The 18,211-nt window shown below is 37.9% G+C and overlaps 3 protein-coding genes and 1 pseudogene across 3 annotated transcripts; all 4 read left to right on the forward strand.

Moving 5' to 3' along the window:
• The first annotated feature begins 1,028 nt into the window (after positions 1-1,028).
• Positions 1,029-2,116, forward strand: LOC120208419 (SPX domain-containing protein 3-like). The gene is made up of 3 exons (XM_039207706.1): positions 1,029-1,304; positions 1,490-1,655; positions 1,731-2,116. The coding sequence occupies exons 1-3, from the start codon at positions 1,068-1,070 to the stop codon at positions 2,096-2,098; spliced, it is 771 nt and encodes a 256-aa protein (XP_039063637.1). The 5' UTR covers positions 1,029-1,067; the 3' UTR covers positions 2,099-2,116.
• A 5,855-nt stretch (positions 2,117-7,971) lies between these two features.
• Positions 7,972-9,813, forward strand: LOC120208485 (annotated as a pseudogene).
• A 3,346-nt stretch (positions 9,814-13,159) lies between these two features.
• LOC120208422 (putative flavin-containing monooxygenase FMO GS-OX-like 11) lies at positions 13,160-13,664 on the forward strand. Its single transcript, XM_039207707.1, has one exon. The coding sequence runs from the start codon at positions 13,200-13,202 to the stop codon at positions 13,593-13,595; it is 396 nt and encodes a 131-aa protein (XP_039063638.1). The 5' UTR covers positions 13,160-13,199; the 3' UTR covers positions 13,596-13,664.
• A 2,050-nt stretch (positions 13,665-15,714) lies between these two features.
• On the forward strand, positions 15,715-17,576 carry LOC120208417 (flavin-containing monooxygenase FMO GS-OX-like 3). The gene is made up of 7 exons (XM_039207705.1): positions 15,715-16,275; positions 16,357-16,427; positions 16,504-16,653; positions 16,735-16,817; positions 16,900-17,035; positions 17,131-17,304; positions 17,385-17,576. The coding sequence occupies exons 1-7, from the start codon at positions 15,738-15,740 to the stop codon at positions 17,568-17,570; spliced, it is 1,338 nt and encodes a 445-aa protein (XP_039063636.1). The 5' UTR covers positions 15,715-15,737; the 3' UTR covers positions 17,571-17,576.
• The last annotated feature ends 635 nt before the right edge of the window (positions 17,577-18,211 follow it).

Here is an 18,211-nt window from a genome sequence, read left to right on the forward strand (position 1 = left end):
AATGATTATGAAATCTTGTTGTGAGATACTTTAAAAAAAAACTTCAATCATAATAGTGGATATACACATTTTTTAGTAAGGTGAATACAAGTAGTATTTGTTCGAAACATACTCAATCTATTTAACAATGAATGTTCAAACACCTCTAATATATGATATGCTCGAACCCGAAATCTATAAGGATAATAACTATCATTTTAACCATTGAAATAATTTAATTTGTTTTTGAGTCATTTTTTTATCATTAGTTGAATTGTCGTCATAAATTATTTATATAACATAAAATATTACCAACATTGCTATTACGGAGATTTATAGAAAATTTCATTTTACCAAAGATAATTATAAAGTTTTTATTTTATTTTATAATTTTCATCCGCTTTTGGTTAAAATGACATTCTTAGAATCGTTACGTTTGGAGCATGTTTTTAACGTATATTAATGGTAACGGCAAACATACAGAGTTGGGAGTAGCTTTGGTAAATCATTTTCCTATGGAATCATTCCCAGAATCTTCCTTATTCTCTCTTTGCTTACGCTAACTTGACAGCCATTCACTCGTACATCTGTCACAGCCCCCCACAACGAAGACAACGAGGAGGGCCCATTTCATGGAGTTTCATTGTGGTTCTCGACCCTGATTGACTCAAATTGCTCACCAGCTCGTAAATTTAGTCTTTCCTCAACCCGTCTTCCCCGTTCCTGCATTCCCCCATGTATACATGCATATACACGCCTATCAATAATACTAAAGTATTAAAAGTTAATCTGTGTTACCCAAAAACAAAAGTTAATCTGTTAAAAAGCATTTTCATTGGGCCTTGATTTAAGGGTGTTTTCGCGTGAATGACTTTTAATACAATGACCATCGAATATGCTCAGGAATTCTCTCCTCTCAACTATTATTATACCTTTACTTAACTCTTCACTTCATCACGCCAAAGCATATGCTCTTCCATATTCTATCACTCTTTTGCTATTAAAACCGGTTCATCCACCATTTTTTCTCCATTACCATTCTCTTTTTCATTTGATTCTTTAGGGGGGTTGTCTTCTCTTCTTCAAGTATGAAGTTCGGGAAGAGATTAAAGCAGCAAATCGAGGAAACGTTACCGGCTTGGCGGGACAAGTTCTTATCTTACAAAGAGTTGAAAAAGCTGGTTCGACTGATTTCTTCGACCGAGTCTCCCGAGTACGCAAAGCAGGATGCCGAGGCTGAATTCGTCTACTTGTTGAACATTGAGATCGACAAGTTTAATGCCTTCTTTTTGGAACAAGAGGAAGATTTTATCATCCGGCATAAGGTGAGTTTAACGTTTCCGTCACTCATGGTTGATTCGTTAGTGACTAATTCGATAGTTTTGAAACTGCCCGGGGGGGGGGGGAACGAAAACTTATTCAAAGAGCAGCAACCATCTGTGTGGTTTACCCTTATATATGCTTTGATCACTTGGAAAGTGCTTGACCTGCCAAGGATGTATATATTCAGGAATTGCAACAGAGGATAAAGAGAGTTATAAATACATGGGGTCCCAATGGAACCAAGCCTTCAGAAGCAGAATATAAAGACGAACTGGCGAGAGTTCGAAGAGACATGGTCGATTTCCATGGCGAAATGGTCCTCTTAGTGAATTACAGCAATATCAATTACACAGGTATTCACTGTGTGATACTCTTGTCTTCAATATTTATTCATATGTTTACCAGACAACGTTTTGGTGGTGGTGTAGGTTTGGCTAAGATATTGAAGAAATACGACAAGCGAACCGGCAGATTGTTGCGGTTGCCCTTCATTCAGAAAGTGCTGCAGCAGCCGTTTTTCGTAACCGATCTCGTTTCGAGGCTGGTCAAGGAATGTGAAAACACCATTGATGAAGCGTTCCCTGTGGAAGTAGAAGAAGGAATTGTGAAGGAACAAAGAGAAGCTATAACGGTAGCAGGGACAGGAATCTTCAGGAACACGGTGGCGGCTCTGTTAAGCATGCAAGAGATTAGGAGAGGAAGCTCTACTTACGGCCACTTTTCGCTGCCGCCTCTCGACTTGCCGGACTCCGACCTCATACACTCCTTCCAACTCTCCCCAATTCCCACTGTCTGATCACAACACTTAAACTGAACTGTTTGATCGTGTGATGTTTATTACGATTGTGACCATAATAATGGTAATATCTTATCGTTGTTACAGAGTTTAGGATATAGAAGATTATAATTTACATAAACTTTAGGATTGTCCCTTACAATCATAATGCTCAATTTTAATTTTGGATTGGCATCCAATTATTGAAGTTAAATTGGTGTCTAATTATAATGTTTTTATTTTGATCCCGTATCGTTAAAAGAATAATTGGGATTGATTTGTTATTATAAAATATCATTAAAAAAATATCACGTTTTCATTAAAAATGAAATAAAATATAGGATAAATTACACGTTTAGTATATAAACTATCAGTTTTAATCTATTTTAGTACCTAAACTTTCATTTTTTTTCAAAACCATATATAAAGATTAGTTTTTGTTTCATTTTAATAACCCACCGTTAAAAACTTTAATTTTTGTTTCATTTTAGTACCCATTCAAAATTTAACGTTAAGTTTTGATAAAATTGAAAGTTAACGTACTAAAATAGACCAAAATTGATAGTTTAGGTACTAAACCCCTTAAATTTTTAACAACATGGTACTAAAATGAAATAAAAATTAAGCTTTAGGTATGATTTTAAAAAACTAAAACTTTAAATATTAAAACAAATCAAAACTAATAGTTTAAGTACTAAATATATAATTTAATCTAAAATATATTACATCAATAGTTTTGTTAATTTTTTAACGTCGAATGAACGAAATGAAGTTAAAACATAATATTATCGATGATAATTTTAAAGAAAATAATTGAATGATCAAAACAAAAAATAAAGTGATAGTTGTGTGACTAAATATATAATCTACCCTAAAAAAACAAGAGTCTGGTCGGGCTTGGTTCCATGGTAGTCTGTGTTTTCAACATAGGAAGACAGAGAAGCGTTCGATTAGGGGAGGCTTTGCAATAATTTTCATTGTCGGATTTGTAAAGTCAAATGGTCGGCAAAAATGGGGGGCATGCCTAATGTATTTTTCAATAAAGGGGGCACCGCTAATTCTTTATTAAAAATATAATAGGATTTATTACATTTTAGCTACTGCATATTTTAGGATATTTACAAGATTAGTCTTTAACCTTCAACTATAAATATCCTAGCCCATTTAGCTTCAAAATCATCCCAAAAATCATTTCTTCCTCCCAATACTAGAGAGTTTTCTTGTGAGTAGTGAGTGTTTTGTAAACATATGTAAATTTTCTCTCTTAGTAAAAGATCTGCAGCAGTCCGAAGACGTAGACACAATTGACTGAACTCCGTTATCAATTTTTCGGGTATTATTTTTCCGTTTTTATTTCGCATTCTCACTAATCTGGTTATAGGGAAATTACTCGTATTGAGTTTATTTCCCAACAACTGGTATCAGAGCTTTTGGTTGTGAATTTTGTTAATTTTTTTGCGAGGTTACTATTTATTACTATTCAAATGAATAGTAAATTTTGTGAATAGTAAATTTTTTTTCGGTGGTACGAATTTATCGACGGAGGTGTTCCTATACACAGTGGTTCACAAGAATTGTCAGAAACGATCCAAACGAAGCCAGATTCGAGTGGAGCGATGGCTGCAGACGAAGGGAAGGTGAAAATTGAAAAGTTCGATGGTGCGGACTTTGGCTTTTGGAAGATGCAGATCGAAGATTTTCTGTACTAGAAAAATCTATATCAACCCCTCTCAGGAAAGCAACCAAAGGGTATGAAAAATGAAGACTGAGCTCTTCTCGACAGACAAGCCCTCGGAGTTATTCGACTGACGTTATCCCGCAATGTTGCTTTCAACATAGCAAAGGAAAAGACCACGTCGGGTCTTATGGCGGCTCTCTCCAGTATGTATGAAAAGCTATCGGCCTCAAACAAAGTTCATTTGATGAGGCGATTATTCAATTTGCGGATGACGGAAGGGGCATCAGTGGCTCAACACCTAAATGAACTCAACACAATCACAACCCAGTTGAGTTCAGTGGAAATTGAATTCGATGATGAAGTTCGAGCTTTAATTCTCTTATCATCTCTACTAGACAGTTGGAATGCTATTATTACAGCAGTGAGCAGCTCGTCGGGAAATAGTAAATTGAAATTCGACGATGTTCGGGATCTGGTACTGAGAGAAGAAATTTGACGGAGAGAATCGGGTGAAGCATCAACCTCCCCAGCCTTGCACACGGAGTCCAGAGGGAGAACTTCATAAAGAAATTCAAATCGTGGTAGATCCAAATCCAGAAGGGGAAAATCAAGAACGGGAAAGAAAGATTTTACCTGTTATAACTACGACAAGAAGGGATTTTGCCAACGTGACAGAGGAGACAGGTGATGCCATGATTCTAAGCGTCAACAGTCCGATTGAATCATGGATCTTGGATTCAGGGGCATCTTTCTACTCCACCCTATGCCGAGAAATAATGGAGAACTATGCTAGTGGTGATTTTGGGAAGGTTCATCAAGCCGATGATAAAACCTTGAAGATCACCGGAAAAGGAGACATCCGATTAAAGTTGCCAAAACGAGACCACCTGGAAGCTGAAAGGAGTGAGACATATTCATGGCCTCAAAAGGAATTTGATTTCTGTTGGACAACTTGATGGAGAAAGATATATTACAACTTTTTCAGGCTCTGAATGAAAGATTACCAAATGAGCACTCGTCATTACTCGTGGTAAGAAGATTGGTACTCTCTATGTAACCTCAAACTTAGAGAATATCATTGTTGCAGCAGATGTTGATGGAAAATCAAACCTATGGCACCAAAGGCTTGGCCATATGAGCGAGAAAGGGATGGAGACACTTTTGTCAAAAGGGAAGCTGCCGGATCTAAAGAATGTAGATGTCGGACTATGCGAGGATTGCATCTTTGGCAAATAAAAGAAAACCAGCTTTGCAAAGATTGGTAAGACACCCAAGGCTGAAAAGTTATACTTGGTTCATACTGATGTATGGGAACCATCTCCAATTCCATCTATTGCAGGCTCATTATATTATGTCAACTTCATCGATGATTCTACAAGGAAGGTGTGAGTTTATTTTCTGAAGAAGAAATCAGAAAATGGAAGGCCATGGTGGAAAATGAGACTGGTTTGAAAGTCAAGCGGTTGAGGTCTGACAATGGAGGAGAGTACAAAAATAGAAGATTCAGAGATTTCTACGAAAACAATGGGATCAAGATGGAGATAACAGTTCCCATGACACCGCAGCATAATGGCGTAGCAGAGCGCATGAACAAAACTCTGAATGAACGTGCCAGAAGCATGAGGATACATGCCGGATTGCCCAAATTTCTATGGGCTGATGCTATCAACACTGCAGCTTACCTGATCAACCGTGGGCCCTCAGTTCCTTTGGATGGCAGAATACCAGAGAAAGTTTGGATCAAGAAAGAAATAAATCTTTCACACTTAAGAGTGTTTGGTTGTATTTCTTATGTACACATAGATTCTGCTGAAAGAAGTAAACTTGATGCCAAGTCCAACAAATACGTTTTTGTTGGTTATGGTGGTGATGAGTTCGGTTAACGATTTTGGGACTATGAAAATCGAAAGATCATCTGAAGTAGAGATGTCATTTTCAATGAGAATGTGATGTACAAAGACAGGGCAACCATATAATCAAGTAGCTCCAATACCGAAGCTGAAACAAATGAATTTGCTGAGTTCGAGGAGATTTCTGGAAATGATGTTCAAATCAGTCCTGAAGCAGTTCAAGAAGAACCAGACACACCAGAATTGAGACGTTCCTCTAGAATTCCTAAACCAACCCAGCGTTATTCGCCTTCTTTGCACTACTTGTTGCTGACTGACAATGGTGAACCAGAGTGCTATGATGAAGCAATGCAGGTGGAGGATTCAGTCAAGTGAGAGTCTTCCATGAAAGATGAGATAGACTCACTTATGTCAAATCAGACGTGAGAATTAGTTGAATTACCACCAGGCAAGAAAGCACTCCATAACAAGTGGATTTACAGGATCAAAGAAGAGCACGATGAGAGCAAACGCTACAAAGCAAGATTGGTTGTCAAAGGCTTTCAGCAAAAAGAAGGTATTGACTACAATGAAATTTTCTCTCTAGTCGTGAAGCTATCTACAATGAGACTGGTGTTGAAAATTGTAGCTGCAGAGAATTTACATCTTGAGCAGTTAGATGTGAAGACAGCTTTCCTTCATTGTGATTTGGATGAAGAAATCTATATGAGGCAGCCAGAAGGCTTCATAGAGGCAGGCAAGAAAAACCTGGTATGCAGGTTGAAAAAGAGCTTGTATGGTATAAAACAAGCTCCTAGACAGTGGTACAAGAAGTTCGGTAGTTTCATGAGTAGTAGTGGTTTTACCAGATGCCAAGCAGATCATTGTTGCTACATCAAGAGGTTCGACAACAGCTTCATTATTTTATTGTTGTACGTTGATGACATGGTCGTTGCAGGATCAGACATGCAAGAGATTATAAACTTGAAGCAAAAATTGTCAAAACAATTTGCTATGAAGGATCTGGGCGATACAAAGCAGATTCTTGGGATGAGGATCAAGAGAGATACAAAGTCGGGGACTTTGATGTTATCACAGGCTGAGTACATCAACAAAGTACTCTCCAGGTTCAACATGCAAGATGCTAAACCAGTAAGTACACCTTTAGGTGTTTATTTTAGACTCTCCAAAGAACAGTCACCAAAGACGTAGGAAGAACGTGTACACATGGTGAAGGTGACGTGTGCCTCAGCAATTGGAAGTCTGATGTATGCCATGGTTTGTACCAGACCAGATATTGCTCATGCAGTGGGAGCTGTTAGCAGGTACATGAATAATCCAGGCAAGATACACTGGGAAGCTGTCAAATGGATCCTCAGATATATGCGAGGTACTACAAACAAAGCACTTTGTTTCAAAGGTGGAGATACGATGCTGACAGGCTATGTAGATGCTGACTTAGCTGGAAATGTTGACATCAGAAGGAGCACTACATGGTATGTCTATACTCTAGGAAGTACTGCAGTGAGTTGGGTTTCTCAACTACAGAAGATAGTTGCTCTCTCCACAACCGAAACAGAATATGTCGTTGTTACAGAAGCCAGCAAGGAGATGGTTTGGCTCAAAAGTTTCTTGGAAGAGTTAGGCAATAAACAAGAAAACAATGTCTTGTATTGCGACAGTCAAAGTGTTATCCATCTAGCGAAGAATCCGTCTTTTCATTCCAAGACGAAGCACATACAATTGCGATATCATTTTATTCGGTCTCTTCTGGAAGATGGGATTTTGAAACTCGAAAAGATTAGTGGAGCTCAAAATCCGGTAGACATATTGACAAAGACGGTGACCACGGACAAACTGAAGTTGTGTTCAACTTCAGTTGGCATGCTAGAGTAACAAGATCAGAAATGCTGCTGCATTGATCGAGCTGTGAAGACAGATTAAAATCAATCTTTAAGTGGGAGATTGTAAAGTCAAATGGCTGGCAGAAATGGGGGCACGCCTAATGCATTTTTTAACAAATAGGGTTTATTACATTTTAGCCACTGCATATTTTAGGGTATTTATAAGATTAGTCCTTAACATTCAACTATAAATACCCTAGCTCATTTAACTTCAAAATCATCTCAAAAATCATTTCTTCCTCCTAATACTAAAGAATTTTCTTGTGGGTAGTGAGTGTTTTGTAAACACCTGTAAATTTTCTCTCTTAGTAAAAGATCTACAGCAGTCCGGAGACGTAGGCACAATTGACTGAACTCCGTTATTAATTTTTTGGGTATTATTTTTCCATTTTTATTTCGTATTCTCACTAATCTGGTTATAAAAAAATTACTCGTACTGAATTTATTTCCAATAGGATTTTCGGCCCCCATTTTAGCAAAACAACATCGTCCCTGGAAACAAGGTAAATCATGATTAAATATATTAAAAAGATGAGCTTTATTACTTACTAGTACCGGTTATCAATCCTAATGTCATTTCTGTTTTTTTTTCTTTTCAACTCATTATCTATTAGTATATCAATTTGCGTGCTGAACTCTCAGTTTTAGTTTGTGATGTAATTGTGGTTTGTTTCATCTGGTGATATGGGTGCCTTTTTTGGTTTAACTCTTGAAGATTTTGAAGAATTTTACATTGGTTTTTATGAAATCAGTTGAGGACCCATTTTAATTTTATTCATAAAAGAAGACTACTGGGAAGATATTTAAATTTTAGTTGGCCCTTTGTTTCTGCTCTTGGGTTTTAAGTAAAGATTGCATTCCCTTATGCTGATAGGTTTGAGCTTAGTGTTTCCTGGGAAGATATAAATTTGCTATGCTTGTAATTAGCTTTTAGAAGCTGGAAAGAGCTTCTTCACCGTAGATGCCGACACTTCAACCGGTGTTCGTGTCTAATTAGTGTGATTTCTATAATTACTCTGAACAATTTAGACGGACTTTTGACATAAATCTTGAGATTAGAGTGTTACTTTGGTGCTTCTATTGACATAAATCTTTGTAATTGCATGAACATTGCAAGCTTGGAATGGTCTGGGAGTCAGGCTTAGAGCAAACCAAGATATTGGAACACAATAGGCGTTTCATGAATGAATTTGCAGAAAATCTCTGATTCTACGAGAATAGTTTTAGTGGGAAAAAATAATTCGATAATGTAAAGTTGTTTGAGTTCAAGTTTTCCTACTAACAATTGTCTATATGTTTCAGAGAAATGAAAACCATGTCATCTTGTCGAGGTTGCTGAAAATATCAGTTATTATGAACCTAGGAATGGTTTCTCTGGCTCAATCTCCTTCTATCAGTTCCATCATTAAAATTCCCCAGGTTCATTCCAGAAGCCCACTATTTTTAAGAGCTTCAAAAGTGCCTTATGTGTTCCCCTTCTGTTGTATCCGCCCCCGATGATCCCTCGTTTGCTGCACGAAGTTTCCAGTGGGAACCTTCACCTGTCACCGACACTCTAACTGAGAAAGCTGGTGAAAACTGCTTGGAAAAATCGTCTGAATTATTTGAAACTCTGCCTGAAAGCAAAGACGAGGTTTCGGTGACCAATGCAAAAGATCTCACTGATACGACCAATCAGCCAGTTGCACGGTTTCTGTTTCTCAAATGGCCGCTGTGGCTGCTGGACCCTTCTCTTCTCCTTGACACAGGCATGGTGCAGACTCTGTGATTGTCGATATCCACCATATTCATTGGCCCAAATGTGACCATCCTTGTTTCCTTGATCGGACTTGACTGCATCTTCAACCTGGGTTGCTCTCTTTTTCTTCTCATGGCAGATTATTGCGCCAAGTCAAAGAATGTGACACAAACTTCCAAAAGCAGACCTCCTTTGAGTTACCAATTCTGGAATTTGGTTGCGACTTTGACAGGCCTCGCGGTCCCCTTAATGATACTGTTTGGGTCCGATAAAGGCTACCTCCGACCTCAGCTACCTTTTATCCCATATGCGGTTCTATTGGGTCCCTACATTCTGCTTCTAGCAGTGAGTCACCTATCTGGTTGGTGACCTCAGCCGTGTACGAGGCTTACCGTGTGCTGCAGCTAACGAGGGGGTTGAAACTAGGGGTTGAACTCAATGCACCAAAATGGATGATGCACACAATCAGGGGATTGGTGTGTTGGTGGGTACTGATTCTTGGTGTGCAACTCATGAGGGTTTCTTGGTTTGCTGTTTTTAAGGCTCGAGCTCGTCGACAGCAGTCTTCCGCTCCAGCTGATGCTTGATTCTAATAGCCATTGGTACGTAAACCGAAATAATAGAGTTATATATCTTGATATAAGCAAAAATCTACTAAAACGTCTACATTTTGTTTTATAAGCAGTCAACATACATGTAAGAAAAGTTGTTTTACAGTTACATGAATAGCTTTATAGAAATGCTACTTGTTTTGAATGATAAAAGTAGGTATGCTATATGCTTGAATGTTTTGTGGCTCAAAGTGTTTAGCTTCCCGGATGACGGGTAAGAAGCAACTATTGTCCATCTCTTACCCTGCATGATAGTAGTGTTGGTTCCTGTGCATTCCAATTGCTTTGGGTATTTGTGTTTTTGATAGGTTAAGATGAGATTTGCCTTGAGCCTTTTTTTTCTATTATCAAAGGGGGTTGAAACTAGGGGTTGAACTCAATGCACCAGAATGGATGATGCACACTATCAGGGGATTGGTGTGTTGGTGGGTACTGATTCTTGGTGTGCAACTCATGAGGGTTTCTTGGTTTGCTGTTTTTAAGGCTCGAGCTCGTCGACAGCAGTCTTCCGCAACAACTGATGCTTGATTCTAATAGCCATTGGTACGTAAACCGAAATAATAGAGTTATATATCTTGATATAAGCAAAAATCTACTAAAACGTCTACATTTTGTTTTATAAGCAGTCAACATACATGTAAGAAAAGTTGTTTTACAGTTACATGAATAGCTTTATAGAAATGCTACTTGTTTTGAATGATAAAAGTAGGTATGCTATATGCTTGAATGTTTTGTGGCTCAAAGTGTTTAGCTTCCCGGATGACGGGTAAGAAGCAACTATTGTCCATCTCTTACCCTGCATGATAGTAGTGTTGGTTCCTGTGCATTCCAATTGCTTTGGGTATTTGTGTTTTTGATAGGTTAAGATGAGATTTGCCTTGAGCCTTTTTTTTCTATTATCAAAGGGGGTTGAAACTAGGGGTTGAACTCAATGCACCAGAATGGATGATGCACACTATCAGGGGATTGGTGTGTTGGTGGGTACTGATTCTTGGTGTGCAACTCATGAGGGTTTCTTGGTTTGCTGTTTTTAAGGCTCGAGCTCGTCGACAGCAGTCTTCCGCAACAACTGATGCTTGATTCTAATAGCCATTGGTACGTAAACCGAAATAATAGAGTTATATATCTTGATATAAGCAAAAATCTACTAAAACGTCTACATTTTGTTTTATAAGCAGTCAACATACATGTAAGAAAAGTTGTTTTACAGTTACATGAATAGCTTTATAGAAATGCTACTTGTTTTGAATGATAAAAGTAGGTATGCTATATGCTTGAATGTTTTGTGGCTCAAAGTGTTTAGCTTCCCGGATGACGGGTAAGAAGCAACTATTGTCCATCTCTTACCCTGCATGATAGTAGTGTTGGTTCCTGTGCATTCCAATTGCTTTGGGTATTTGTGTTTTTGATAGGTTAAGATGAGATTTGCCTTAAGCCTTTTTTTTCTATTATCAAATTATACATAGTTTACATTTGTACTTGAAAGCATTTAACTTGTAGAATAAAAGAAAGGAGCCTTTTTTTCCTAATCCATCCGGAAAAGGTTAATATTATAACAAAATAAGCTTGAATCCGGTTTATGAATTTTCAGATGTTCGTAACATGTTGCATCTGCTGACAATCTGCGGGAAATCATCAAGATTTAGCTACAGTGCCACGAGGGAGAAAGGTAAGTAAATTCATTCAACTCGGATGCATTTTGAAGTGAAAAATGTATTGATTCTGGCTAGGCAAGCACACGAATGAAATTAAGTTTTTCTTTTATTCACATAATACCGTATAAAGAGCGGGTGATCTACAAATAAAATATGATGGTTGACACATCCTCTCTTTGGTTAGCAAGTCTGTTGACTATGGAAATCACATCTCCTTCGATTATAGCATTTGACCACCTGTTTTCGATGGCGAATCTGATCCCTTGAGGGAAAGCTTCAAGTTCAGTTGATTCCACAGTGAAAGAGGTCAATCTGGCGGCACATACCCCCAATGACTAATCCATTGTGATCTGTAGCAACCACACCTATTGCAGCAGAATTTTCCAACGGTTTACATGCCCCATCCACATTAATTTTGACAACATTTTCTTTAGGCCTACTCCATTTGTGACATTTGTGGGGCATCCGGTGGGAGGGGTAGAGCCTTTCTTCGTAGTTAGCCTTCGTGAACTCGGCACATAGGCTCCAAGCTACCATGATGACATCTTTGTCCTCTTGCATTTCCTCATCGTGTACCGTTTGTTTCTTCGGTTCCATAAGTTCCACAAAAGCACTATAATTCTGGAAAATCCCTCTTGGTCCAGTCTCAAAACAGCCCATTCTAGCCACTCTTTGCAAGAGTTTCCTTGCCAGTCAATGATAGCCGAGTCAAGTCCAGAGGTTTGCTGGACTATTTTTGATTTTGGTCAATCCTCAAGAGCATCAGAGTTTCAGTCTCAATACCACACATTGGGCATAACCCCTCAGAAATCCCTGCATTCTTCATTCTTTTCCCCGGTCGGGAGCGCCTCATGGCACACTCTCCACCCAAAAATTTGGATTTTTGGTAAGGTTGGTAGCTTGCTGAGAATTTTCCAAATTCTTCCTTGTTCAACGGGGTACCCTTCTTCAAAAGGAGCCAGATATACCTAGACTTTGCTGAATAACAACAGGTGTTATGGTGACTCCAAATCATCTTGTCCTCGTGGGATGGAGCGATAAGAGTTGAGAGGACTTTGTTGGTGTCTTCATGAGTGAGGACCTGTTGAATTTTCTTCACATCCCATTTCAAAGAATTAGGGATCATGAAATCAGCACATTTGAAGGGTGCATCCACGTTATATCGATAAGTGCATGACCAACTAACTAGCAAGGTATCTCCCCAATTATCAAGGAACATTTTTGCTTTAAAAAGCTCTTTTAGAGCCTCTTTCGCCTTGTATATACTTGTCTAAGCATAAAAAGCTCTTTCCCTGATTGTGGCATCCAAGAGATCAGCATTCGGAAAATACTTTGCTTTAAAGTCCTTGAAGGCCAGTGAATCTTGGTCCTGGATGGGTGTGAAATTTGGTCTAGTTGGTGTTAGGTTAGAGGCAGTGGGCTGATCTGATGGCTGATTATGTATTGTAATATGATGGATAAGGCAAGCAGGTTTTGTTGTTTGGGCTTGGGACTTTATTTGTAATTGAAAAGGCCAACAATGTTGTGCCTCTGAAGCCGACAAAGTCATTGAGATTAATGCTTAGCACAAAAACTTTAGATTAAAATAGTATTTGGCAAAATAAAAAGTACTCTATGTGTTTAAGGCTCTTTACAAGCATCAATCATTTAGCACATCGTCGACAATTGAGATCGTTATGTGCTGAAAATGGGAGAAGCTTATAAAGTATGGTCGTCAGTGCTGGCTTTGCAGGGCTAGTCACGGCCAGGGAGCTTCAAAGAGAAGGCCATCGAGTCACCGTCTTTGAGAAGGCCAACAATGTTGGTGGCACATGGCTCTATGACTCAAGGGTGGAGACTGCTCTATTAGGCCTTGACCTGAATCGGGAAATAGTTTATAGTAGCATTTACAGATCCCTTACAGTTGACCTTCCTAGGCAGATCATGGGATTCTCGGACTATCCATTTGTGGCGAAAGAAGGTGGGGATCCGAGACATTTTCCGAGTCATGAAGAAGTGCTCAGGTTTCTCCAGGATTTTGCTCGGGACTTTGGGTTGATTCGATTTGAGCATGAAGTTGTTCGGGTGGAGCGAGTTGATGAGGAGTCACTAATGGATTGTTGAGTCTAGGACTCGAGATAGAGAGTCAAGATGGGAATTTAAAGAGGAAGTGTTTGAGGCTGTGATTATTTGCAATGGTAAACACACAGCCAAGCATTGCAGAATTTTCAGGTATTTTATTTATGTCAATTTGGAGACTGCATTGACTCCATTTCTTTATGCCTCGTTATAATCTCTCTGTTTCTAGTTAATACGTAAAACCATTTTGGTCATGTATTAGGTGCAAATGCATAGCCATAATTATCGGACTCCTGAACAATTTAAAAACAAGGTATTAAAACCATTAACAATCAGAACTTGTTGTTGATTACAATTACCCTGCAATCTTCTACACTAATCTGCAAACATAGTGATTGTTTGTGATCTTTAATGTCATAAATCCTTACATCTCGATCCAAGGAACATATAAATTGTTGTAGTAATTGGGGGTTCTGACAGCTTGTGGTGCTCATTGGGAATGGACCAAGTGCCATTGACATTCTGAAAGAGCTCGCCCCTGTCGCAAAAGAAGTTCATCAAGCTATTAGAGGACCTGGTTTTCAGTTGAAAAAACTGGAAAATCATGACAACGTTTGGCAACACTCGATGGTTTGTTATTCATTTTGCCAATTAGTTAAGTTGCTTTAAAGACGGAACTTTAAAGCTGGTCATTTTTATTTTATTCTATGTGTTCATAGAGATGGTAAGGTGGTATTCCAAGATGAATCAATTGTCGATGCAGATGCCATTATAAACTACTGCAGTACAAAAACCATTTCCCGTTTCTTAGGTCAAATGGGATAGTAAATGTGGACGACATCAATCGTTATAAACATGTATTTCCACCAGTTTATCCCCTTGGCTTTCTTTTGTGGGACCAAACTACAGGGTAAACTTTTGTCTTCCGTTTTATGAGAATATTTAGAAAGCTCTGAGGTTTTTGCTTAATGGAAGTATTGAATAGATGGTTACGAAACCAGGACTGCCGGGTCCGGTGTTGGAATTACAAGCGAAACGGGTGGCAAAAGTTTTATCACGCAAGCTACAGCTACCAACCCAAGACGAAATGATGCATTCTATTGAACTTCAGCGTGAGATGGAGAAGAACGGATGGCCGATACCTATTCTTAATCCTCATCATAACGGGGTTGGTACTTAAATAATTAAATTTATATTTCTCTAGGTCTATCTATCTATTTATCTATTTGATTATCGTGATGGTACTATCTATTTATCTATTAAAATGATATTTATCTATTTATCCAAAAAAAAACCTGCAAGGGTTTGAGGTTAAATTATGAAATTGTCTTGTGACAATAAAATAACTTTGTAGATAATAGTAAATTCATTGTTTTATGAGCACATTTAATATACCGATATAAATATCATTTTATCCAAAAAAAAATCTCATACAAACCGAGTATATTTTAGAAACAAAATAATTAGTAGACATTATAACAAAAGCATTCAGAATTCAATATCATGAATATTTAGTCGGTTACTTGTGATCATAAGTTCTAAATCCACTAAGAGCATCTCCTTCTTTCTCCTAAAGTCCCCTTCCCCTCTATATAGGATTGAGATTATAATTAGGATTTGTAAAAAAGAAATATTTTGATCGTCAAACTTGAAAGAGAATGTTGAAGATGAAATGTTAAAAGTTGATTAGTTTATAATTAATTTGTTTACTTTTATATACAATATATTTGCAAATTAAGGAGTGATGAATGAGAATGACGAAATTTTCCAATTGTTCGTGCATTTCTACTATAATAATTGGGTGTTAGTTTTATGTCAACTTGGATTAAAATTTGATTTCGGCCGCTGAGCCACTGAAGCCGACAAAATCATTGAGATTGATGCTTAGTCCACCAAGTTTGGAATTAAATAGTAGTTACAAACAGAGAATGGTTTTGGAATTAGGCTAAAGAAAACAACTGATGTATTTCAAAATTAATAGTGGTAGCATTTTCTTGGATAAACAAAGCTGTTGAAATCGTATCAAACCTCATTGACAACAATATAAATAGTATTCTATATCTTTGACGATAGTGTAATAAATTATCTTTGCATTGAGTGGGGTAGAAGGCAACTTAATTTAAGGCTTTTTACCAGCACCGATCATTTAACTGGTCGTGGACAATTGAGATCGTTATAGTGGTGAAAATGGGAGAATCTTATAAGGTAGCGGTCATCGGCGGTGGCATTGCTGGTCTACTCACGGCCAGGGAGCTTAAAAGAGAAGGTCACCATGTGACAGTATTTGAAAAGGCCAACAAAGTTGGTGGCACTTGGCTCTATGATCCACGAGTGGAGACCGACCAGTTGGGTCTTGATCGGAATCGGGAAATTGTTCATAGTAGCCTTTACAGGTCTCTTAGAGTTAACCTCCCTAGGCAGGTCATGGGATTCTTGGACTATCCATTTACGAAGAAAGAAGGTGGTGATCCGAGACATTTTCCGGGTCATGAAGAGGTGCTCAGGTTTCTCGAGGATTTTGCTAGGGACTTTGGGTTGCTGGAGCTGATTCGATTTGAACATGATGTGGTTCGGGTGGAGCGAGTTGATGAGACTAGTCACGAGTGGGTTGTTGAGTCTAGGACTCGAGATGGTGAGTCAAAATGGGAATTGAATGAAGAGGTGTTTGAGGCTGTGGTTATTTGCAATGGTAAATCCACGGAGCCAAAAATTGCAGAATTTTCAGGTATTTCATTCACTTCTAATACATATATTGCATATTATTCATACTATACAGTATGAACAGTTGCATAAGCAATGTTTTTAGGGAGAGATACTTGGCCAGGACTACAATTGCATAGCCATAATTATCGGATTCCTGAACACTTTGAAAATAAGGTATGAATCGAAAAACATACTAGAAAATTTTCAAACTTTACAAGTTGCTAAAACAGTTATGGGTTATGGACGACAGATAGTGGTGCTGATCGGGAACGGGCCAAGTGCCGCTGACATTCTGAAAGAGATCGCCACTCCTGCAAAACAAGTTCATCAGGCCATTAGAGGACCTAATATCCAGTTGAAAAGGCTGGAAAATCTTAATAACGCTTGGCAGCATCCCATGGTTTCTTAATCATTTTATCAATTAATTTCTTAACTTCTAAATAGGTTGCTTTTTCCTTGAAAGATTGTCACTTTTATGCAGATTAGATGTGCACATAAAGATGGCAAAATAGTATTTGAAGATGGATCAATTGTTGATGCAGACATCATTATTCATTGCACTGGGTATTTTTTATTGAACAAAAAAAAATCCATCTCTTAAATTCTTTCTTCTTTCATCCCTCTAAGGGGGAAAAATCTCTTGCAGGTATAAATACAGATTCCCATTTCTTAGGTCAAATGGGATAGTAACTGTGGAAGACAATCGTGTTGGACCATTGTATAAACATGTATTTCCACCAAGCTTATCGCCTTGGCTTTCTTTTGTTGGACTACCTTTTAAGGTAAACTTTAAGACAAGAAATTGCGATTCTAGACCTGATTGCATGAGTCAACTATCACTGTTTCCTTAAACTTTATTTGATCTTTCTGGGTTCAGGCACTCCCCTGTACGATGATAGAATTACAAGCGAAATGGATAGCAAAAGTTTTGCGCGGAAAATTAAAGCTACCGACACCAGAAGAGATGACAGATTGTGTCCAACAGCATTACATTCAGTTGGAGAAGAAGGGATGGCCCAAACATTATACGCATAATCTTGAGCATGACGAGGTTTTCCAGTTCCCACAACCGAATCTGCCCGTCTCTATTTTCCTCTCTACTTATTGGCTTTGTTGTTGTGTGGTGCGCAGTTTGAATACAAAGCTTGGCTTGCTCCTCAGTCGGACATAAGTCTCCCGAAATTGTTGAAGGAAATAACATTATGCAACCTCTTGAAAGCAAGATCAGACAACGGTTCCAATTATCGGGATACATGGGAAGTTGATAAATGGATAAAACAAATGGAATCTTCCACACACCATAGATCAAGCTTATGAATTCCATTAATGCTTGCGTACAAATTTAGATATATGCACTTGTTTGAGAATAAGACATGTTTCCCTTCACTATATAAGAAGAGATGGTCTTAAATTCAGTTGAATATTGCATCAGATTGTCGATCTGTTGGGTGTGGTCATGGCTCGGGTTTTTTATCATCTACCCGTAAATTATATATCTTCCATCTAATCTGGATCCGACTAAAAATTTATACACCTTACCCAAAATAAATATGATCCACCCTCTTGAGATAAAACTGAAACCCAACTCGACCCTAAATAAAATATTTATAAAAATAGTACTATTATTTAATAAAAAAATAGAAATTTAAGTGAAAAAAATGTATAGAGGGGTCTTATTGCAATTATCTCTTAATATATAACGTAAAATTATATTGTTTTTGAGTCAAGTCGAGTTTGATATTTTCACTTTAAAATCTGACATGAATATAATCTCTACAAACTCTGACCCGATTTTTTTTAAAATCTTGCCCTGATCCTATCCGATATTTATTATAATCCAATATTGGAACCATTAACTCTTATTAATTCTTCAATCAACATGGCACATTAAAAAATGATTTCTTCTCATTTTTGTTATAGGATTCATTTATTTTTGTCAAGCAATAGGATTTATTCTT

The sequence above is a fragment of the Hibiscus syriacus genome, unplaced genomic scaffold (assembly GCF_006381635.1).
Source record: "Hibiscus syriacus cultivar Baekdansim isolate YM2019G1 unplaced genomic scaffold, ASM638163v2 tig00016563_pilon, whole genome shotgun sequence".
NCBI classification, from domain to species: domain Eukaryota; kingdom Viridiplantae; phylum Streptophyta; class Magnoliopsida; order Malvales; family Malvaceae; genus Hibiscus; species Hibiscus syriacus.